The following is a 25071-nucleotide window of genomic DNA, read 5'->3' on the forward strand; positions in this document are numbered from 1 at the left end:
TTTGGAAGTATGCTTGGGGGCGTTGTCCATTTGGAAGACCCATTTGTGACCAAGCCTTTAACTTCCTGACTGATGTCTTGAGATGTTGCTTCAACATATCCACATCATTTTCCTTCCCCATGATGCCATCTATGACTCAAATGATGTCAATTAGTCTTTCAGAAGCTTCTAAAGCCATGACATCATTTTCTGGAATTTTACAAGCTGTTTAAAGGCACAGTCAACTTGGTGTATGTGAACTTCTGACCCACTGGAATTGTGATTATAAATTCAATAATCTGTCTGTAAACAATTGTTGAAAATATTACTTGTGTCATGCACAAAGCTACAAAACTACAGTTTGTTACAAGAAATTTGTGGAGTTGTTGAAACACTTAGGTTGGAGTCATTAACTTGTTTATGTAAACTTCCGACTTCAACTGTACATATAAAGTGGGAAAAACGGTATGTGAACATAATTATAGTGACCAGTGTTCAATGACTATGTACGTAGGGCAAAGCAGTCTCTAATGTTCAAGGCAGGGTATTGGGCGGAGGCTGTTTTAACAGTGCAATGGCTTGGAGATGGAAGCTGTTTATCAGTCTCTTGATCCCAACTTTGTTGCACCTGTACGGTCTCCTCTTTCTAGATGGTAGGGGGGTGAACAGGCTTTGGTCGGGTGGCTGAGGTCCTTTATGATCTTCTTGGCCTTTCTGTGACAGCAGGTGCTGTAGATATCCTGGAGGGCAAGCAGTGTGCCCCCGATGATGCATTGAGCTGACCGCACCACCACCTGTAAAGCCCTGTGGTTATGGATGGTGCAATTGCCATACCAGGCAGTGATGCAACCCGACAGGACGCTCTCAATGTTGTGCATCTCTAGAAGTCTCTACCGTTTCCTGTAGTCCACGATCAGCTCCTTTCGTTTTGTTGACGTTGAGAGGTTATTTTCCTGGCACCACTCCGCCACGGGTTTCACCGCTTCCAGTAGGTTGTTTCGCCATTGTTGGTAATCAGGCCTATCACTGTGTCGTCAGCAAACTTGATGATTTGAGGTGAACAGGGAGTACAGGAGTGGGCTGAGTGCGCACCCCTGTGGTGCCCCTGTGTTGAGAATTATCGTAGCAGAGGTGTTCAGGGCTCAACATTTTAAGGTGTGTCCAGGGCAAGTAATAATATAGATTTCAGTTGAATGAATGGCCAAGTAAAAAAAAATCACACACACACACATCAAACAATTACTCCAATCAGAATTGAATCAGATGGCACGGCTGTGCATTGTTGACATTGCCTGTATTCCTATTTGCTCCAGCCTTTTTCAATAAATGTTATATTTACACAAAGCAAGAGAACAATGTAGACGGCGCTAAGAGTCCCGCAAAATATCTGGTCAAAAAAAAAAGAATGTATCGAATGGTCTGGACCAATAGCCAGTCGATTTTTCTCTCCATTTGATATGAATTTGACTTTGCTTATTAAGCCACCCTTTCAGTTTAATGCATGCTAGGTTTCTTCTACCAAAGAAAGCCTAGAACTCCCGTTTGATAAAATCTGTTTGAATGTTTTTGAATAAGGCCTAAAATATTAATGAAAGGTTAAGAACAAACAATAGCCAATATAAAAAATCTAATGAGACATTAGAACAATTATACGGCAGGAAATTATGCATAAGAATAGTTTGGAAAATACAATTTTTCACAAGTGTTCATAAGTGTTTAATGTTCTAAAGATGCAGCTTTTAAATGGTAATAATTATGAAAGTCAGAGTCTAAGCTATTCTCAATCACAGATTTATTTTTAATGAGATTTTAGACCACAAGAAGTGAAATTGAGCAAACAATATCAAGATGGAAAAATCTGGGGTGTTTAAAGAACTGAATCTTCAAACTTTTTCCTCAGCTGACAGAAATGATGCGTTGTTGGCCTAGGCCTATTAACATATTCTAGCATTGTGCAACTTGCCAAGGCCTAATGAGATCGCAGGAGGAGGCAACAATCCTTATCAGTTTATAATTATCCAGTTCTGAGGACGACAGTTTCTTTGCAGCCCATGATGATTTACAACGATCACGATGCACAGCCAGCGAGGTTCAATCTCCACTTTTCAGCGCACACAGAAAGCCAGGTAGGCCTAGGCTACTACACATCTCTTTAGTGCCACAGCTCCAACAGAGTAGAATCGGCTATTGGAAAATATTTGTCTCCACTAAATATATTTTGTCACTAGCTAGGTTTCCGTCCTATTCAAAAATGAACATAAAACCAATATGCACATTTTACCACCAGAAATGTTTCCTTACAACTGACCAGTTGCAGCTAAAGGTTGTGCATGGTGACTTAGTGCCCATAAAAATACCTTTTGCAGTTAAATTCCCATATGCCAAAATAAAAGTTAAATGTGTTTCCATCACATTCTCAACTCTACTGATGGGTCTCACAAAAAATGTTGCGTTATATAGGCAGTGTGCCCACTCTGGTATTGGCATGTACGCTCTAGCCAACAGCGATATCTGAGATGTTGTTGGCTAGAGCGCACGTATAGCCTGCAATATCATGGACAAAAGAGCAAGATTTATTTGTCATAAAAAAAGTATTTACCTTTTTATTTAACTAGGCAAGTCAGTTAAGAACAAATTCTTATTTTCAATGACTGCCTAGGAACAGTGGGTTAACTGGGGCCGAACGACAGATTTTTACCTTGTCAGCTCAGGGATTCGATCTTGCAACCTTTTAGTTACAAGTCCATTGCTCTAACCACTACTTGCCGCCCCAAGCAAGGGGCGTCAAGCTCGTCACCTTGCACTTTCACCACTCATCATTTATTTAATCTATAACTTAATGAACTGCATGCTTTCCTGATGAGTCATAACGGGAGGACAACACGTCATCGCTTGACTTGTAGTTTACCTCGATATGGTTATTATATAAATATTTGCACAAAAGATTTTTCACGTTCATTTTACCGACACAAAAATAATCACACCCTATTAGCATATTTAGTTTTGTTTACCAAACATGTTTCGGTTTCCATCAGGCCTGTCATGATGACTTTTTTTTTTTTTAACCAACGTGTACTTCAAGTAAGTCTGTCCCCAACTCAACTGTTTAAAAAAAATTGTCGACCAAGAGTCCTGTTCTTTCGACTAATCAATTGGTCTAAATTTTAGTGTATTTTTCCATATATAGACACCCATGTTCGAATAAAATCAACTATAATATATATATATATATATATGCATATATGCATGCTACTTTGCCTGATGCTTAAGCACTGCAATTAAACATCAAGACCCACAAATTACTAAAGAGGGAGCCAGAGATCAATATAGCCTAACCAGAAGAACCTGTTTCCGAGTCCTCCTGCTGCTACTGGCCTTCACAGTTTTTGTCGTTACTCTCTTGGAGTTGCTGGTAATAGGCTACACCAGCAGTCGGCAACAATTTTCGATTTGGAGTGCCAAGTTATTGTACCATTTCTACTGATCTGTGTGCCAGTTATGATTTTCACATGCACATTTTTGTGGAACATTTAATTTATAAGTCTTCATATCTCAAACTCAATGCCATGTGGTTAATGAAAATTCGATCTAAATGAAAATGATACAAATAGTAACTTCTATTGCCATTGCCAATATGTAAAAAATGCTTACATAAAGCCAACATATAAAAACATTGCAGCCCGTAGGTAGAAAATATCCAGATTATTTCAATTCTATTTTTTAAATAAGAATCCTATAAATCACATTTGTCTATGCATGACCGGTTTGCAAGGAACTTGAAGCATATTAACTTGGATCTGGGAGCAAACTTGCAACATTGTATTCTGGGCCCTCAGTTTCTGACACCAGTGAGCTCTGGACAGACAGCTGTAGGCTATTTGCGCAAGGGATAAGAGGCAATCAGGTAGGTCATTTCAGAGCATGACATTTCTTCCCCTTTCATTCTGTGTGGTTATCAAAAGTGAAAGCTGGAAAGATGTTTCAAATAGGCTACATTGAGGAACTATTGTCATTCTCAATGGATGTAAAAACAGATTTTGTTTTACCTGCTTTTTGCGGCAAATAAAAATACTTTGAGAGGTTCCACAGTGATTGTTAGTTAAGACAATCAGAAATAGTATCAGATCCCCAAATGGGCACATTTTATAAGTCTACATTTGCGCACAGACCAGGTAGCCTAGGCCTAGTTCTATACGTAATTAGGTGCGTGTCCTTACTCAAGATTGACAGGAGCGCTCCAAACTAAAGACAATAATTTGAAACTCCTAAATGGAATAAAACGAACTAAAACGTGTTCCTCAAGTGTAGCCTAGGTTGTGTGCTCTGCAAACAATGTGTCCACTCCTACAATGACAACGACGGTAAGACTAATAATAAGAATACTATACTGAATTCATTAACAGAAATATTAGTAACCACACTAACATTGAATATTAGAAATTATGGTATTTAACAGTAAATGTGTTACTGGTGATACTAGTGTGCCATCCCAGCGGCCTCCGCAATGGATTAGTCCTTCATATTTCTTTTTTGGTAGGATGGTTGCTAGGGGACGAGAACATCGTCTATGGGTGGCAACCTCCTGTGTAGGTCACTCATTTTCAGTCACCCTTTGGCTGATGGTGTTACACCTCCATTATTTTTTTTTAACTTAAGCTTGAGGACAGATTTTTTATAAAAAAATATTTTAGTTATTATTTTTCTTCCCATAGGGCAAGTGGCAAAGAAAGTAAATGTCAAGCCCTGGTGTTGTTTCCTACCTTCACAACTTGGGGTCGGCCCGTCAGGAAGTCCAGGACCCAGTTGCACAAGGAGGGGTATTTACATAATACCCTGAGCTTAGTGATGATCTTGGAGGGCACTATGGTGTTGCAAGCTGAACTCTTTCTCTTGTCCAGGTGTGCAGTTCAATGGCGATTGCGTTGTCTGTGGATCTGTTGGGGCGGTATACGTATTGTTACCGGGTAAGATGTAGGTGATATGATCCCTAACTAGCCTCAAAGCAATTTAGTTCAGTTACCTTCGCTTTCTTGGGTACAGGAACAATGGTGGACATCTTGAAGCAAGTGGGGACAACAGGCTGGGATATGGAGAGATTACGGACACTCAAACACTCCAGACAGCTGGTCTGCACATACTGTGTGTGCCCAAGCTGCATTGGAAGGGAGGAAATGATACCGCTTCCACAGGCTTTACCGTGCCTGTCAGTACCAGAGCCATGGCATTGTTCTAACCCAGCCTGTGAGTAGGGAGAGATGGTGTGTGTTTGAGAGAAAGGGAAAGTGTCTGTTACACAGAGAGAGAGAGTGTGTGTTTTAGACGGGTACCTGTGCTTTGTCAGGTTCCAGCACGTCGGCCCTCTAAAGGCTATTCCACCCAAAATCCCTGGCACCTTCTCCTGGGAAAAGGATGGTGTGGGTGTTACCCAGGTAGGGTGTGTGCTGTTACACTTGGTAGCTATTTGAACGTGAAAGGCCAGGCTATGATTAGGTTATTAGAGATAAACCTATTTTGCTCCAGCTCCAGCGCGAAGCCCGTTGTATCTATTTCTTGACAAAAGCAGACACGTGCGGTCTGTCTGTCATCTTGTTAGACACACCAGAGTTAAAATGTCTGTTAGCTAGCTAGTAGTGTTGAGCTATTAGTGCTTTTGAGGTCCATTCAGTTTGGGTTAGATTATTAAAAAATAATTGCCGGTGTCGATAATTTAAAACACAATGTTTTTTTTAATACTCGTCCAATGAGGGTATTGACTGCCCATTACTGCTATTCACTTACTAACCATAATTTATTCACATTACTTTAGTTTAATACAATATTTTAGTTATATTATGTTTGTGTGCTTTTCCGATTTTTACACATTTTTTCCCCGTTTAGATTATAAGCCTGAGAGAAAGAATAACATGTTTTGCTCAGGCACCTGTGAGAGGCCCATTGTAGCTGTTCCTTGACAAAAGCAGACACACCTGTTGTCTGTCTGTTAGCTAGCTAGGGAACTTAAGGTGTGTGTGTCAGCTAGCTAGCTATACAGTTATCTGTATATAGTGTTTTTTCCCCCCACTTTTGCTCAGTGTACACATGCTGCTCTTCCTTCAGAAAGACATGCATCAAAACTTTAATTTGCACAATTTCTCATTTTATTTTGCTTGAAAATGTCTACACATCGAAAATGACATTTGGTAGCAACTAGCTAGCTATGCTTGTATAGCTTTGAGCTGGATTTGTCTGTCTTTGCTATTTTATATTTGTTGTCGCTCGTTAGCATTGAGCCAACAGTATCTGATTTCTCTACTTGTTTGTGCTAATTTTGTTAACCCATGGGCCTCTGACCAGAAGGCTTTCTTGCGTTTTTAGCGCCCCCTTCTGTGCTATGCCATTAATACAGTAAATCTCAGGATGAGAGAAGGATTGTATGGCCACCATGGCCATTATGGCTTAAAAATAGAAATTTCACTGTGACCTGCTGCTCCTGACTATCAGGCAGTGACGCAGCCTGTTTCTGATTGATTAGGGAGTAGGGAGGACCGAAGGGGTGTGTGTGTGTGTTGACTGAGCGATGCAGCTGAGTCTTGAGGAGACAGCAGCATGCACGTTTTACCAGTTGTAGGTAGGCTATTTGTCATTATGGAGACAAGTATTTCCAACACTTTCCATTAAACATATTAACACACTAGAATAGATGCGTGTCTAGAAATGACTGTGACAAAGCACAGGAAAACGACTAGGAGCTCTTAGAGTGCATTGCAAATATTCCCTCGGAGGTGGATTAAACCACATTCTGTTTGTTGACTTTCCATATGGAAAACCATATCAAGTGAAGGGTTTTACACATGCTAAATTCTTGGGTCTCGAGCACAGTGCGAGTGGAAATTTGAAATGGAAGTTATGGAGCTCCCTCGTGTGCGTCTAATAGGGAGAAGTTCACAAGGAAACTGACATTAAATGTGGATAATGATACAGTTGCATCTCTTGGCCATCAATTAGCATATTAATTCCTATGCAGGCTACTGTAGCCTACCATTTTATACAATAAATATGTTGAAGAGATGATGATATCACTGGAGTCATTGCAAATCAATTTGTGCCACTTGTGTAGCCTACCTGGAGCTGGCAAACATATTTAATAAATAGCCTTTAACTTCAGTTCATTGTTGTTGTATCCTTGCGTTATTATGCAATTATTAGTGGCTATATTTATTCAGTGAAATTGTAAGTTAATGTGACCATGATCACAATTGATATGTCGCAATGGCCGATCAGTTGTTAGACTGCATGAAATTGAAGGTAAATCAGTCAGATTATGCTACAGGTAAAAAAAAAAAAAAACACTGGCTGTTGTTGACAAGCATAGGCCAATTCAGTTCATATCCATATTTGTATATTTGATTAGGTGATTTGAAATGACAACCCCATCCTCAGTAGTCTGTTCCAGCAGGCTATTGGGCAATGGAAGCACTTCTCACCTCGAAGTTGCCTCGCTGTTCATGTTGAAAAAAATGAGTCGGTCAATTGGAACTAAGCAAGCTGCTACGTCATTAATCTTACATCTTGCCTAGGCTTCTGCAGGCTTTCTGACTTTACAATCAGGCCTATCAGGCGCGCTATGCTACCTGCATTTAGCTAACCAAATTGAAACGTTGGTCAATTTAGTAGTTTAAAACCTCCCAAAATAACCAACATTTCGGTTAATCGCTCAGCACTACTAGTTAGTGAACCTAAGGTGTGTCGGTCTCTGTTAGACAACTTCGGTTCCCTAGTTGGCTAGCTAGTAGGGATGTGCATAAATCTGCCTGATCCGTATCTAAATACATGGGCTCCGATACATACAGGAACAATACATTTCAGTTAGAAATTCGGTTTGAGTAGAGGAATGAATTGGTGCGATATGATTTGATGCACTCACATTTGTTGCATAAACACATTATTTTCTTTAAAAAATCTGCCGCTCATGAGCTGGGCCTCTGAGTTGACTTCTGTGTGTGTGTGTTAGGGCTGCACAATTAATCACATTCAAATCAAAATTGCAATTTTGAGATGTGCAATATCCATATCGCAAGAGGCTGATATGTACTCTTTTCTTTGACACTGTTAATACAACAAAAACTAGACGATGTTACAACCTCCAATGAGAGACGCTGGATTCTGTTCTGTTCATGCACAGAGAATGCTGACCAATCACAAGCGGGCTCTCTCACTTTGCATGTTATTGGCCAGCATGTGCATGCCAAGCGTCCCCGTTTAGTGCATAGTGTTGCCAATTTATCGACACTGACGCTTGATTTCGCAAGTTAAGTCTCCCCCAGCTAATTTATGTTTGATTTAGCAACATCCTTGTTTGTGTGTGCTCGGTCTGCTGTGCTGCTCTGCAGTCTGTTGCCTCTCAGCGGCGCCGCCTCCGCTGGCTGCTGCGTGTGTGTGTGTGCACCGCCTCTCCATGCTCCTTCCCTCACCACTCTTCCTTCTAGCCTCTGGGTCCTTTCCCCGCTGCTGCTGCAGAAGCGAGTGAAGTGAATTTATTAAACCAGTTCCTTGTTGTTTAAGTTGCAATATGTAACTTCTTCGCCGACCTGACCAAATTCGCATAGAAATGTGGGGTTTATAGATCTGTCATTCTCATTGAAAGCAAGTCTAAGAAGCGGTAGATATGTTCTGTGCGCTATTTCTATGCTTTCCGTGTTTAAGTTTTTGCTCCTTTTACTTTCGATTTTGCACACCAGCATCAAACAGCTGAAAATACAATATTTGTAGTAATTACCTTTAGTAATTTCCCAGCAGTTTAGATGGTACAATGATTCTACATGATGGATCTTTTTCACAAACTGAAATTAGGCAAACGATAGACACAGCGAGGCTTAATGTAAGGCTACTCCCATGTAATGTCTTAACTTTGGCAGACTACTGACACTTGTCGTTTCAATAAATGTATTCAGCGGCGTCACGTGTTATTAGCATACTTGGCTGTCACAACAAATTATTTGCATGGTACTTCTTCTGCCACTGTGTTACTCAACCTGCTAACACTGCCAGTAAAGCTGTTACATTATACTTAAGTCACTGTTTGTTTACCCCAAGTTTTTCAGCGGTTAACTGATGCTAGTTGAAGTTAATCTTGATCTAATTTGCTAGTCTTAGATATGTCTTGAAACTATACTGAACAAAAATATAAACAACATGCAACAATTTCAATGATTTTACTGAGTTAGAGTTCATATAAGGAAATCTGTCAATTAAAATACATTCAGTAGGCTCTGAACTATGACTGGGCAGGAGCCTGGGATGGCACTGGGTAGTCGGGCCCAGCCAATCAGAATTCGTTTTTTCCCCACAAAGGGGCTTTATTACAGATAGAAATACTCCTCAGTTTCATCAGCTGTTCGTGTGGCTGGTCTCAGGTGATCCTACAGATGAAGAACCCGGATGTGGAGGTCCTGGGCTGGTGTGGTTACACGTGGTCTGCAGTTGAGGCCGGTTGGACACGTTGCCTAATTCTCTAAAATGACGTTGGAGGCACTGTCCACAAAAGGCATGGATTTTTTTATTGGGCATTACAGCCACACACAGGGGATGCTGCCGGGAAATTAGAGACATTATACATTTCTTGTCAATTTGTGAATGAGAGGTTGAAGTGTGTGCATCCTGAGCAAATAAAGCAGAACTCATGCTTTTTCATGCAACTTTTTTCAAATCATCATTAGTCGCGTCATGCATTGTTAGAATGTATTAAAAATCCAAACGTATAGGCCAACATTTTTATCACAACTAAAGTTGCATAATTAACTAAATTAATTAAATTTAAGCATAAATGAGGACCTGTATCCGCATCTGCACACTCCCTCAAATCGTTTGGAGAAAATATCCTTTCCATTTTATTCATCTTTGTTCAATTGTTTTTTTCATACTATAAAATAATGTTCTAAGCAAATCTTGTCTTCTAAATGAACTAGTGTTACCCACAGCCATATGGCATGGCCAGATCAGGGCCTAACATAAGGACAGCTCAGTATGCTATTCTGTTCTTCTGAAATAGACTACATTTTCTTCATTTTTCTTTAGACCTGTCTAAAATAAGTCATGTATTTATTGTGATGGTGTAGGCTTTATTACATGCATTTATTAGACAACATTTCATGACCGCCCTCGGTAGGACACACACATTCCACACTATCTCTGCTTTGAACTGTCAATTGATTTCAGGAATCAGTCACTGATATGGGGTAACCACTGCTTAGTCTGTTGGTCTATGTTGAACAATGATATTACTGCATCTGACTATGAAGAGATGGTGACTGACTGACTGATTTTGTCAACTGCAGTCCAGGAGAGGTTGTTCCTAATCTATAGCGCCATGGCTCAATATGGGATCAATGATGTGTCACACACACTCACACCTTTGTGAAATTTCAGGACGTTTTGGGGAGTAAAAATGTTTGACAATTAAGTCCTATTTTCCCTAACCCCGTAAGTTTAAAATGCCATTTAAACAAATTCAGGACATGAAAAAAAGTTTCCATACCCTTTCGGGACATTGGAGTGATTTGCTAGGACATCCGGATAAGGTTGGAAAACAAGTACACACACCAGGATTTCCGTCAAGAAAATTTGGAGCCAGACAACGTGACCGAGAAGATTTTGATTTACTGGGTATTTGCGAAATATACCAGACATCCATATGCTTTGGGTGCGAAACGCATTAGCGCGTCCAGCCACGGTGCTCTAAATCACATTTAGATTATTGTAATTCATTTTAACAGAGTAGAAATTAGTCTGTAAATATGACCGGTGTTATTGAAAAGCAAAACATTGCCTGTCTTCATACCTGCGATAAATAAATGATAATCATTAAAAAATAATAATAATAATAATTTTAGCCCAGAAGAACAAGTTGCCTATGCAGTAATAAAACTTCAAATATAATAGTTGTATATCTTCTGCGGGAGTAAAAATGGAAACGCGTGCTCACACAACTAACACGTTTCCAAGCATTATTAGCCTATGAAGTATATTTGCCTTTGAAGTTGGAGCATATCAACTGGTATAGTATTTCCATCAATGACTAAAAAGCTTTATTTTGCAATGGGTTTATTTATTTTTGTTGGTCCAAAAGCCAGCATTTACCGGCTAACGGAAACCATGACACACACAGAGGATCACAATGGCCTTAATAACGTCCCTGCTATTGGTATTCATGTCAGCTGAGCCTGATAGCTAGAGGCAATATGCATTTAACGTTGTGATGGGAGTGGGATGGGGTAATGCTGCTGTTATTAACCCACATTATTCTAGAGGTAAATAAATATGAATTAAGTGACTTTTTGACAGAATCTCTTTTTGATTGAAACAAACCTTTCCCATACATGTTTGCCCATTTTGACCAACTGGTCAAAGTGACTTTGGACCTGAATGCCAGAACTTTCAGGAGATGGAGGTCCTCAAAGTTGACCCATTTTGCATACCATGCATGCCATGAGACATCAATGTCTTCATCACTGGAATAGTTCAACGGTTAAACGGTTTGATATCATTTAAAAGCTGACAAACAGGGTTATCAAACTATACTTTATTTCTTGATAGAAAAAATAAAAGATTTTACACGTTTTTAGATAATTGACATTTTTAAAGTACATTTTTTTGTATAAAATAATGAAATGGTGACAACTGTAAGCTTTTTAAATTATTTAAATTGCAACTGTTTATGTAGTGATGAAGACATGAATATGGTGGGGAATGCAAAATAGGTCAACTTTGAGCATATTTTATCTCTTGAATGTTTGGGCATTCAGATCCAAAAAGTCCCTTTCTGACAACTTCTACAATGGGCAAATATGTATGGAAGGTTTTGTTCAAATCAAAAAGGGTGTGGTCAAAAAGTGATTGAATTCAAATGCATTTACCCCTAGTTCTAGCTTCACTTGACAGTTCACTGTCTCACTGATATGATTTAGGCTTGGAACGTTGAAGTTGGATGCTTAAGGATCCTTGATGTCCTGCGTGTCTATAGTGTAGACAGATAAAACCCTTTAAGACTCATAAAGGAGCAGATGGAGATCTCAGCCGGTTTCCTATGAGTACGATTCAGTGACCGCTCTTCTGGCTATTGTTCCCATGCCTTATTACTTTACACATTACCTGACTGACTCTCCACAACAATCTGTACTGACTGCTGCTGCTGTACCACATTTCCTCCCTCTATTCCTTCTTGTCTGTCGCTGAGCTCCGGCCTCCAGTCTTCAGCAGGAGAAGCTGGGATGAGGCCAGGCTGGCTTCTCCCCTGTGACCCACAAATCAGGCCAGACTTGTGCACATGTTAGACACACACACACAGTGTGCACAACTCACACGTGACAGCCTTCTGCTCTGGGACCCTAACCTCTTCCTCTGTCTGTCTGTCCCTCTGCATCTATTAGTTTTCCCCCTCCATAGGCTGCTGGTGTCAGGATCTGTAGAAAGAACCTGGTGTCAGTGTTGGTTTATCATAGATGCGGCTGTGTCTGTCTCACTGGCGGAATGTGCCACTGCCAGGCTAGGAGAGGTGAGGAGAACAGACTGGCTGCACAGCCTGAGCTCTAATTATCAACTGGAGAGGGGGACCGGGAGGGGATAGGGTGCCTGTGTCTGTGTGCGCATGCATGTGGCTAAAAAAAGCCAAATCGCACCACCAAGGTCAGAGCTACTGATTAGGGACCAGTGTATTTTTCGCAAATAGGCTGGAGCCAGGCTAACAGCAAGCATGCCGCCTCCTGTGTCGGTGTGTGTGTGTACATCTACGTGCTCGTGTGTGTGTGTGTGTGTGTGTACATCTACGTGCACATCTGCGTGTGCGTAGATAAGTACGTAGATGTGCGCACACACATGCGTACGTAGACGCGCGCACACAAGTAGGTAGGTCTACCTGGGCAGGCGGGCGTGGGCGCGTCTACCTGGGGTTGTTTGAGTGTTGTGATAGTGTGTTTGAGAAGTAGAGTCTGTGCTGCTCTATCTCCATCACCATCATACTTTTCAACACCAGGGACTGAAACTTCACCGCCATTGTGATTTTTACCCAGCATTTGGCTGGTTGTGGCTTTAAGCCCTGATCATTTCCACTATCAGCTGTCAATCATCCATCTCTTTTAATGTTCTCCAGTGACCTCCTGTTACTCCCACTCAGTCAATAGGAACTCTCCCCTGGGGTTGGCCTTTTTAAACCGTCTGTCTGCCCTCCCATTGGCTCTTGCCGCCTGTCTGTTGCAGATTATTAATAATCATGTTTCACTGGGATGCTGAGGTGTGTGTGTTTGTGAGGCAAAGTCGTCATTTGGTTTTCGGTCTGTAGAAAAGCACCATGGTTGCTAGGCAACCAAGATGCAGGCAGGTGGCGTGAGCTGCCTTGGCAAATGACTGGATTCTGCAAACTGTGTGTGTCCCCTCTAGCTGTGTTGCCATAAAATGCTCACATAGATGAGACGGCCTACTTGATAAGGGTCTCTCTTGGGACCAGCAGCCCCCTTTTCTAATGTGAATCTGAGCTTCCTTCCCCACTCAGTGAGCTTCCTTCCCCCTGGCTCAGGGGGAACCAATGGCATGTTAAGTGATGGTGTGAAGAAGCTTTCACTGTGGATGGCGTGTGCTCAGACACCGTCCTGAATAACAGGACACTCACACCTCTCTTGTGCCACTAACCTGCTGTGTGACAGTGTGTATCGACCTGCTTACAGTGGCAGGCATGCAGCCACATGCTGTGTGTTTGAGTCATTATTGTGTGTGACTGGCTCAGTGGCCCCTCTCAGCTCCTGTTCAATACCCCCCCCCCCCCCTGAATTTGCCTAGGCTACATGTTAATGTCACCGTTACTAACTGATCAGCAATGGCACTTGATGAAAATGGACTAATGTTGATGCTATTCGCTCTGGCTGTAAGACTATAAAAGAGATGTATGCTATCATGTGTTTCTCAGTGTGCTCAGCATAGTGAGCACACTGACCCACTTTGGGCCTGTGCAGTCTGCACAGTTTATAAATGCATGAGACTGGCTGGCATAGACACAACACAGTGCTGCTTTAGATGCTCAATGTTTCTACAACTAGGCTTATCTGTCTGCAGAAATGAAAGCTTATTAGAGATGCATATGATTTACTGTGATCTGTGGGATTTAGCTTAGCGTTAGTGTATGAGAAAAGCCACACATTAAGGGTGTCATAGACCCAGTCCTGCACTGCTGGGGGACTGCTGGCTATACTACACACAGCTTTTCACTGACAGGCATGACCTCACACTGTCACATGCCTGTTAATTTACTGGATGCAGCAGCTAACCCTGATCTCTCTCTCACTCTCTCACTCTCTCACTCTCTCACTCTCTCACACTCACAGCTTGTCTCATAAGCAGTGGCACTGCACAGCTAACTGTCACACACCTATTTGTCTGTGGGGACTCGTGACTCATCACTGAGCCAGACTGACTGACTTAAACTATAGAATGTGATTGTTGGAGAGATGAGATTATAGGACAGCTCACATTGGGTCAGTGACTGGCCTGACCCTTTCTAGGTGGAATGAGTCAGTGAAGGTGGCAGAATGCTGTGGCTCTGCTCTTTCCTCAGATCAGTGTTTGTGCAGTCCGTCAGTGGCTGTTATTTCTCTGTGGGTGTGAGGCATCTGTTGCTCTCACGCACATGCCCCGTATTTGTAAATACACACACCCTGAGTAGAGGCAGATGACCATATGGTTTTCAGTTTCAGCTACTTTCTGTTGTAGATGAGCTCCCTGGGGCTTAGAGGACAAGATGTGCACATGAGAAGGAGGGAGGAGACCGGGCCCACTGGCTGAAGAGTTGAGGGTGAGGAGAGAAGGTTTGTTGAGTGACAGGTCAACAGGAGAGGGAGTGAGGGAAGGTCAGCATTTTAAAACGTGTATTTTTCCATATAGACACATGCACTGAGATTGTCTGATGCTTTCAAATGCACTGTTTGATTAAATAATTAACACACAAATGACGAGTGAGTCCGACCCCAATAGATTTGATTGTGTCGGGCTGAAATGACAGTGACTGACTAGCACCCGTTGTCTCCTCCTGCTGCAGCGACCACCACAGAACATCAACAGTGGTTATAGTGTTGTCTCTCTCCTCCCTGCTGCAGCGACCACCACAGAACATCAACAGTGTTTATAGTGTTGTGTCTCTCCTCCCTGCTGCAGCGACCACCACAGAACATCAACAGTGTTTATAGTGTTGTCTCTCTCCTCCCTGCTGCAGCGACCACCACAGAACATCAACAGTGTTTATAGTGTTCTCTCTCTCCTCCCTGCTGCAGCGAAAAACAATCCCTCAACTCTTGCTCTCTTTACGTGACATGTATGCATCGCATGCATGTGACCAATAGGCTATAGGTCAGGCCCTATCATAATCGCATCAATAAATTGGTTATAATAAACTCAGAAAACTTACACATTGACAGAAAAATGGATGCAGAGGGCGTGACAAACTCAAAACAGGGGAATGTTCACTGGTTTCTCGGGAGGTAATGGGGAAGTCGATGTGTGGAATAAATTTGACTAGTTGTGGAAAATCCTGGAGATCAAGAAAAAGGACCAAGCACTGTGTGCATATTATGTGTGCCAAACGGGTGCTGTTAAATTATATTGTCATATTTCTGACCATTTGGAACAATGTAAACACATTTATTACAGCAAAGACTAAAAACATGGCATAAATTCCTATTTATTGTTTACGCTAATTATTCAATTTATTTTGTTTTAAAACTAAAATGCTTGATTGCATTTAAAATCATGACTGACTCGTATGCTGTGTGATGCCATGAACGAATGAATGATTGATTGGTACAGTAGCCTATATAACCATTGAAATATAGGCCTAAGTGAGTTACGGTATTAAGACTAAACAGGATGCGCTCTTAGGCCTGCAGCCCGGTGGTGGTTTTTAAAGGCTGCTATCCTAAGCCTGCTAATTATGACATGACTTATTATTGTAATGATGATCATAATAGTAATAATAACAATGAGATAAACAAATGGAGGGTTATTATAAAATAGTTTTTCTGACAATTTGGAACAGTGTAAACAACACTAAATAAAAGTACAAATAATACCAGAGAGGCTGTTCTAATGGGTGGGGGTGGGGGTGGGGGCACCTCCATCCACATCCACATCCACATTACAGCACAGCAAAGTATAACAGTAGACAGATTTGTGAAATAGTTTATCCGGCATGTAGTTGTGTGAGGCTTGGTGCTCACAGAATCAGTAGGCTATTAAACAAACTCAGTCTTTTATTTATGTATTTATTTATGGATGATTTATAAAGGCACTTTTTAACTTAAGCTATTGATTTTTAGACCTAATTAAGTTGGCTTCATCTCTCCTCACTTTGACAATCAAGGCAAGGGCTGTTTTCTCGTCTCGTAACTCTGCTGCTGCCTCTGCCACATTGTTCTCAACACCATTATGCTGGTTAACTTTGCTATTGTTCACATAGCAACTTGGATGTTCACACAGCGCATGGATGTTTCAGAACGGGGAACAGCAATCCAATGAGGGAGAGCACGTTTTTAATCAAATAATATCATTTTTAGTAGTGTTTTCGCTCCAACCCCAGTTGTAACAAACCAGATTCAGTTTATTAACCAGCTAATTATTATAATGTGCTAGATTAGGGTTGGAGGGAAAACCTACAGGATAGTAGCTCTCCGGGAAGGGGGTTGGAGAGCCCTGGGATAGAGAACAGGGGAGGGGATTTAGAGGGACTTGCTAGGCCTGGCTGTTGAGTCAGGATGATGAGTCATTGTGTTTCCAGGGGCCCCAATCTTTCCTCTTCAACACTTCCCCTGCTACATGCCCCAACATGAGGCTTCATCCCTCTACCCCTCCTCTTCTCCATTCAGGAGCTGTCTGGTTCATCTCCGGATTGCTCAGAGGCAGGAACATCAGCTGATCCACACATTCCCAAATACAAAGCGCATTATCCAACAGTCTAACAGGCGATGCGATGTCGCTCGACCAACTGGGATCTAGGAGGGGGCGATGTGTTCATCAGAGCTCTGAGATGCTGTGTTAATGTGGACTCATCTCTGTGTGTGGCTCTACTTATCAGCAGCCAGATTAATAAATAAATATTTTTTTAGCCCCTTTTCTCCCCAATCTCGTGGTATTCAATTGGTAGTTAGTCTTGTCTCATTGCTGCAACTCCCGTACGGACTCGAGAGAGGCAACGGTCGAGAGCAATGCATCGCCCGAAACACAACCCAGCCAAACCCCACTTCTTCTTGACACAATGCCCACTTAACCCAGAAGCCAGCTGCACCAATGTGTCGGAGGAAACACCGTACACCTGGCAACCGTGTCAGCGTGCACTGCGCCTGGCTCTCCACAGGAGTCGCTAGTGCGCGATGGGACAAGGACATCCCTGCCCGGCCAAACCCGGGTGACGCTGGGCCAGTTGTGCGCCGCCACATGGGTCTCCCGGTCGTGGCCGCCTGCGACAGAGCCTTGACTCGAACCCAGAATCTCTAGTGGCACAGCCTTAGACCACTGCACCACTTGGGAGGCCCAGCAGCCATATTTGTGTTTATGACGTGTGTTATAAAATATTTTTATGATGTCAGGAAAAGTGTATTTAATCAACCGGGTGTATTTTCTACACATTTTTCTACTCTGAGCCTTGGAGTGGTTGTTTCCCTTGCTCTGCATGGGTAACGCTGCTTCGAGGGGTGGCTGTTGTCGTTGTGTTCCTGGTTCAAGCCAAGGGAGTAGCGAGGAGAGGGACGGAAGCTATACTGAATATCCAATAGTCAAAGGTTAATGAAATACAAATGGTATAGAGAGAAATAGTCATATTTATACCGTAGCAACAATCTTTCTCGTCTCTCTGCTCATCCTTCTCGTCTCATGTGTTTCTCTCTCGTTCTCGTCTATCTCTCTCCACATCTGAAGTGAATTTCTTACCAGTTTCATCCACAAGGTGGCACTGTTGATCCAGGGTCTGATAAATGTAGCATTAGATTTTTATATTTTAGTCATTTAGCAGACATGGGTTTACATGTAGTTTCTCTTTGTCATTGTAATTGTTTGTGTCTCCAGAGTGCACACACTGAGGATGAGGATGAGGAGTGGTCTCCTGCACTAACAGACTGATGGTGTGGGAATGATGGACCTCCCCAATGGCCAATCAAGCATCACAACTGCCTCTGAGGTGAGACACACACACCTTTTATCCCCTAAACTCCTTACATTCTAATTATACATTTTGGCAATGAAGCCCTTTATCTACTTCCCCAGAGTTAGATGAACTCGTAGATACCGTTTTTAGTACATAAAGGAAGTAGAAAAGGCCTCTTGCCAAAATCCTGAAGTATCCCTTTAATTTCTGTGTCCGTGCAGGGCTTGAACATAAGTGCACTGTAGTGTTCCCCCAGGAGAGTGTTTGGGAAACACTACTATAAAGAGCATTGTGGGTGTCAATCAAACCCCTATTTCTTTGAGCTTTTAGTTTCCCATGTTCCCTGTCCCAACGTGCATGTCTCCAGAAGAGCAGCAGCTCAGAGTCTCTCAGTGAGAAGGGTTCTGAACTGAAGAAGAGTTTTGATGCCGTCGTCTTCGATGTCCTGAAGGTCACCCCGGAGGAGTATGCAGTAAGTAGCTACCTATCCAACATATTGTGTTTGTGTGTGTAAGGAATATTACTTATGTGACCGTGAGACACGAGGGAAGGGGAATGACAATGATGCATCTTGGACAGTCTTTTAGAAGGAGGTGTAAGTGGGTGAGTTCAGTAAGAATTGATGTGTGTTGGCAGGAGGGGACACTCGCCCTAATTTCCTCTGACATGCTCAATAGAACAAGGCCTATCTAAAAGCTACAGCTCCCAGCCTCAGATGGATCAAAACAGTCTGCCTTAATATCCTAGACAGTCAGTTTCCATGACGTCAGACAACATAAACCAGCTCACTGCGTATTATAGACGATCACTCTGTAGAGTGTAACGAATGGCCTGTCATTTACCTGCTTTTCCCTGAAAAGCCAAAGCGCTGTATATTATTTATTGGAGATTTAGATCCATTGTCTGACTGGTTTTTCTGCAGGCAGTACGGTTAGAGCATTACTGCAACGCAGCTGTTTTTTGATGTGATTTAGTGCAGCAGCTCTTTATCGCTGACACAGGTCCTCTGGTTAAGTATTTAGGAAGGTTCCATACTCTATGTTCTAGGCATAACTCTAGTTTGAGCCACTCTTCTCACTGTTGGGAGTCCTCTCCCCTGCCTTGCACTACCCAGCTAGACAGACAGGGAGCACTACCCTTTCATGTTCAAAGATCAAATAGGGGGTGCTTATATTTGTCCTGTTTCACAAATGTGAGAGTGTGTAACCTGTACAAGTGTATGGTGTGAAATGGAAATGTGTTTTTTGTATATCCCACTCTACCTGAGACACCGGAGCAATGCCACGGTAGCGAAATTACGATTTAGGAGCTCTAATGCTATAATTTTATAACCAGCGTTTCGAATGCCAAACTGTCTTAATCAGGGTAATTGTTTTAAATGTATTTCAAACAAATTTCAAAGTTTAACGAACCATACAAGTACTACTTTTACTATTTCCACTGAAAAATGTACATAAACTAATTTAGTGGAACATCTGTGCAGAATTAATCTAAAATCTCTCTCCAGGTTGTATGCGACCACGTTTTCCTAAAACTAGATATCCGCTCCGAATTAAGATTCATAGGTGTCTGCAGAAAGAATTGGGTGTCAACTATGACATGGCACCTTGAGTTTGAAAATATATATTTTGATTATTAAGGAAGTGAAGTGAATTTACACCCGATAATGGAATTACATCATGGGTCCCTCATCTGTACGATACCGAAATGCATAATTCTGAATATCAATGACATTCTCAAGTTTGGATAACACAGTAGAGTACAGTACAATCCAGCAGAGTAGAGTTCAGTGCTGTAGATGATACACTTATGTGAGAACAAAAATATAAACGCAACGTGCAACAATTTAAGATTTTACTGCGTTCAAGTTCATATAAGGATATTAGTCTATTGAAATAAATAAATTAGGCCCTAATCTATGGATGACTTGGAGTACAGATGTACATCTGTTGGTCACAAACTGTAGTTTTTGCAAGTCGGTTATGACATCTACGTTGTGCATGACACAAGTAATTTTTCCATAATTGTTTACAGACACAGTGAAATAATCGATCACAATTCCAGTGGGTCATAAGTTGACTGTGCCTTTAAACAGCTTGGAAAATTCCAGAAAATGATGTCATGGCTTTAGAAGCTTCTGATAGGCTAATTGACATCATTTGAGTCAATTGGAAGTGAACCTGTGGATGTATTTCAAGGCCTACCTTCACACTCAGTGCCTCTCTTCTTGACATCATGAGAAAATCTAAAGAAATAGCCAAGACCGCAGAAAAAAAATTGGAGACCTCCCACAAGTTTGGTTCATCCTTGGGAGCAATTTCCAAACGCCTGAAGGTACCACGTTCATCTGTACAAACAATAGTACGCAAGTATAAACACCATGGGACCACGCAGCCGTCATTCCACTCAGGAAGGAGACGCGTTCTGTCTCCTAGAGATGAACGTACTTTGGTGTGAAAAGTGCAAATCAATCCCAGAAAAACAGCAAGGGACCCTGTGAAGATGCTGCAGGAAACAGGTACAAAAGTATCTATATCCACAGTAAAACAAGTCCTATATCGACATAACCTGAAAGGCCGCTCGGCAAGGAAGAAGCCACTGCTGCAAAACCACCATAAAAAATCCAGACTACGGTTTGCAACTGCACATGGGGGGGGGGGGGGACAAAGATCATACTTTTTGGAGAAATGTCCTCTGGTCTGATGAAACAAAAATAGAACTGTTTGGCCGTAATGACCATAACAATGGAGGAAAAAGGGGGAGGCTTGCAGGCCGAAGAACACCATCCCAACCGTGAAGCACCAGGGGTAGCAGCATCATGTTGTGGGGGTGCTTTGCTGCAGGAGGGACTGGTGCACTTCACAAAATAGATGGCATCATGAGGAAGTAAATTATGTGGATATATTGAAGCAACATCTCAAGACATCAGTCAGGAAGTTTAGGAAGCCCTGACCTCAACCCTATAGAGAATTTGTGGGCAGAACTGAAAGCATGTGCGAGTAAGGAGGCCTACAAACCTGACTCCGTTACACCAACTCTGTCAGGAGGAATGGGCCAAAATTCACCCAACTTATTGTGGGAAGCTCGTGGAATGCTACCTGACACGCTTGACCCAAGTTAAACAATTTAAAGACCTTGCTACCAAATGCTAATTGAGTGTATGTAAACTTCTGACCTACTGGAAATGTGATGAAATAAACAAAAGCTGAAATAAATCATTCTCTCTACTATTATTCTGACATTTTACATTCTTAAAATAAAGTGGACATCTGAACTGACCTAAGAACTGGGATTATTACTCTGAATAAATGTCAGGAATTGTGAAAAACTGAATTTAAATGTATTTGGCTAAGATGTATGTAAACTTCCGACTTCACATGTATGCCTTCATTTCCCAAAAATGTTTTTTTTAGCATTCATTTGACACCCAATTTGATATGCCCTTATTAACTTCACGTGTTGGTGCTCGTGGGTCCTTTTCGATGAAAATGCCCTTGAGTGCCTTTCTTAATGGCAGATCGACAGATTTTAGAACTAGCAACCTTTCAGTTACGAGTCCAACGCTGTAACCGCTATGCTACTTCTCCCCAAAATATGGGATTTCTCCTGGTTTTTCTGGAAATATTGAATAAAGTTTGGAAAGCACTGCAATGATGTCTGGTCAACTCTTCATTCCAAATCTGTGGTCCAAATTACAGCTCCGCATCTCCCATTCTCCCCTCTCTCTCTGTCTTCTTTCTTTGTCTTGTCTCTCTGTCTCTTTCTCCAGGGTCAGATCACACTCATGGACGCTCCAGTGTTCAAAGCCATCCAGCCTGAGGTGCGTTACAGTACAGGACCGTCTGTTTTTTCCCTGCTTCTCCTCTTACACACTTCAAACACACACACACACACACACGAGCATATGTTTTACTATCCTTTTGGGGAACTGTTTTCCCTAATCCTAACCTTACCCCTAAACTTAAATAGCCTTTGTCCTCGTGAGGACGTGCACAATGTTTAACTATCCTTGCGGGGACTTCTGGGGATTTCCAGTACCCATGAGGATAGTAATACATGCCCACACACACACACACACACACCAACTCTCTCACCCTTAAATGGCCTCTGTGAAAGCCGGTGTGTGCGTGTATGCGCTTCCTCTCTGTAGCCTTGTTAAAGGAGTTGACAGGCCTCAGGGCTAACAAGTGTTTAGGTTTGGCCACAGCCGACCAGTTGAAGCAGCAACCACACCACCACCGCTGTGGCCAGATGCAACTAGGAATCACTCTTGGTTCTGATTGGTTAGCAGTGTAGGCCTCTTCATTCCACCTATGCTCAAGCTACATTTGGCCCTTGTTTAAGTTAGAAATTGAAGTAAGGATTTATTTCAATCCTTAAAGAGTATACCTCTTCGGGATTGGTGTCCCGTCCATGGGACGGTTGAGCTAATGTAGGCTAATGCGATTAGCATGAGGTTGTAAGTAACAAGAACATTTCTCAGGACATAGACATATCTGATATGGGCAAAAAGCTTAAATTCTTGTTAGTCTTAACTGCACTGTCCAATTAACAGTAGCTATTAGTGACAATTTTGAACATAAAGTTACAAATAAACAAATTAGGCACATTTGGGCAGTCTTGATACAACATTTTGAACAGAAATGCAATGGTTCATTGGATCAAGTTAACACTTTGCGCATGCACTGCGGCCATCTAGTGGCAAATCTAAATTGCAACTGGCCTGGAATAATACATTATGGCCTTTCTCTTGCATTTCAAAAATACAAAATAACGTTAGATTATTTTTCTTTTACCAGATCTATTGTGTTATTCTCCTACGTTACTTTCACATTTCCACAAACTTCAGTGTTTCCTTTCAAATGGTACCGAGAATATGGTACCGTCCTTGCGGATCCTTAACCTGTAGTGACACCCCATCCCGTGAACGGGACCGTTATCATCTGACACTAATTAGCATAACGCAACGGACATAAATCTTCCTAGAAAATATTCCTATTCATGAAAATCACAAGTGAAATATATTGGAACACAGCTTAGTATTTTGTTAATCACCCTGTCATCTCAGATTTTCAAAATATGCTTTACAGCCAACGCTAGACAAGCATTTGTGTAAGTTTATCATAGCCTAACATAGCATTATGCCTTGCTAGCAGCAGGAAACCTTGTCACGGAAATCAAAAAAGCAATCAAATTAAATCGTTTACCTTTGATGAACATCAGATGTTTTCACTCACGAGACTCCCAGGTAGACAGCCAAAGTTCATTTTTCCCCAAAATATTATTTTTGTAGGCGTAATAGCTCCGTTTGTTCTTTACGTTTGGCTGAGAAATCGCCCGGAAATTGCGGTCACCACAACGGCGAAAAATCGACAGAAACATGGCAAACGTTGTTTAGAATCCATCCTCAAGGTGTTTTTCTAATATCTATTCAATAATATATCTGTCGGGACAATTCGTTTTTCACTAGGACCGATTGGAGTAATGGCTACCTCTGTATTTTACGCGAGAATCTCTCTCGGAGCCACCATGTGACCAAATCAAATTTTATTTGTCACATACACATGGTTAGCAGATGTTAATGCGAGTGTAGCGAAATGCTTGTTTCTAGTTCCGACAATGCAGTAATAACCAACAAGTAATCTAGCTAACAATTCCAAAACTACTACCTTATAGACACAAGTGTAAGGGGATAAAGAATATGTACATAAAGATATATGAATGAGTGATGGTACAGAGCAGCATAGGCAAGATACAGTAGATGGTATTGAGTGCAGTATATACATATGAGATGAGTATGTAAACAAAGTGGCATAGTTAAAGTGGCAAGTGATACATGTATTACATAAAGATGCAGTAGATGATATAGAGTACAGTATATATACATATGAGATGAATAATGTAGGTTATGTAAACATTATATTAGGTAGCATTGTACCTCTTACTTCTACCCCCTCCTTTTTCGAACATTCTGTTAAAAATCGCGCAACTTTTCAGCGTCCTGCTACTCATGCCAGGAATATAGTATATGCATATGATTAGTATGTGTGGATAGAAAACACTCTGAAGTTTATAAAACTGGTTAAATCACGGCTGTGACTATAACAGATCGTGTGTTTCATTGAAAAACGCAAGAAAAACTGCTCTCTGAAAGCTAAAAATAATTTCCATAAGTCACTTCCACGAGTTGTTAAAAGAGAACAGAATTTAATATCGACCTGCCTGCAATTCATACAAATTCCACACGATGTCGCCATTGTCGTCATTTTCAATTGAAAATCCATCTATCTGGCATCCATTTTCCCAGTCTTCACCCGGATGTAGTTGATGAAGACATTAGCAGCCATTGATTTGCAAGCGAAGACCTATTGAAAATACATCGCCCTGTAATCATTTTGATAGATTATAAACGTTTACTAATACCTAAAGTTGGATTACAAAAGGATTTCGAAGTGTTTTGTGAAAGTTTATCGTCGACTTTTTTAATTTAAAAAAATTACGCAGCGTTTAAAAACGATGTTTTTTTCTGAATGACACAGCTTCCATACAAAGCTATTTTGGGTATATATGGACCGATTTAAACGAAAAAAAGACCCAATAGTGATGTTTATGGGGCATATAGGAGTGCCAAGAAAGAAGCTCGTCAAAGGTAATGAATGTTTTATATTTTATTTCTGCGTTTTGGGTAGCGCCGGCTACCGCAAAATCTGTTGTTTACGTGTCGTGCTGGCATTTTGGGGGGTGCATGCTATCAGATAATAGCTTCTCATGCTTTCGCCGAAAAGCATTTAAAAAATCTGACTTGCTGGCTAGGTTCACAACGAGTGTAGCTTTAATTCAATACCCTGCTTGTGAATTTTGATCAAAGATTGAGTTGTAACGAGTACATTTAGCATTTAGCGTAGCGCATTTGCATTTCCAGGGGCATACTTGAGACGTCT

The 25071-nt window shown here is 41.6% G+C and overlaps 1 protein-coding gene across 6 annotated transcripts in view; it reads left to right on the forward strand.

Moving 5' to 3' along the window:
* Nucleotides 1–25071, forward strand: part of LOC139409317 (Ral GEF with PH domain and SH3 binding motif 2) — a 135135-nt gene that overhangs the window by 18570 nt on the left and 91494 nt on the right. For all 6 annotated transcript variants that reach the window (XM_071154271.1, XM_071154269.1, XM_071154268.1 and 3 more), the window contains exons 2-4: nt 18052–18163; nt 18498–18602; nt 21900–21950. In XM_071154271.1, the coding sequence (XP_071010372.1) occupies nt 18116–18163; nt 18498–18602; nt 21900–21950 (204 nt within the window). In that variant the 5' untranslated portion in view covers nt 18052–18115. The remainder of the gene's footprint in view (nt 1–18051; nt 18164–18497; nt 18603–21899; nt 21951–25071) is intronic.

The sequence above is a fragment of the Oncorhynchus clarkii genome, chromosome 5, assembly GCF_045791955.1.
Source record: "Oncorhynchus clarkii lewisi isolate Uvic-CL-2024 chromosome 5, UVic_Ocla_1.0, whole genome shotgun sequence".
Classification (NCBI taxonomy): domain Eukaryota; kingdom Metazoa; phylum Chordata; class Actinopteri; order Salmoniformes; family Salmonidae; genus Oncorhynchus; species Oncorhynchus clarkii.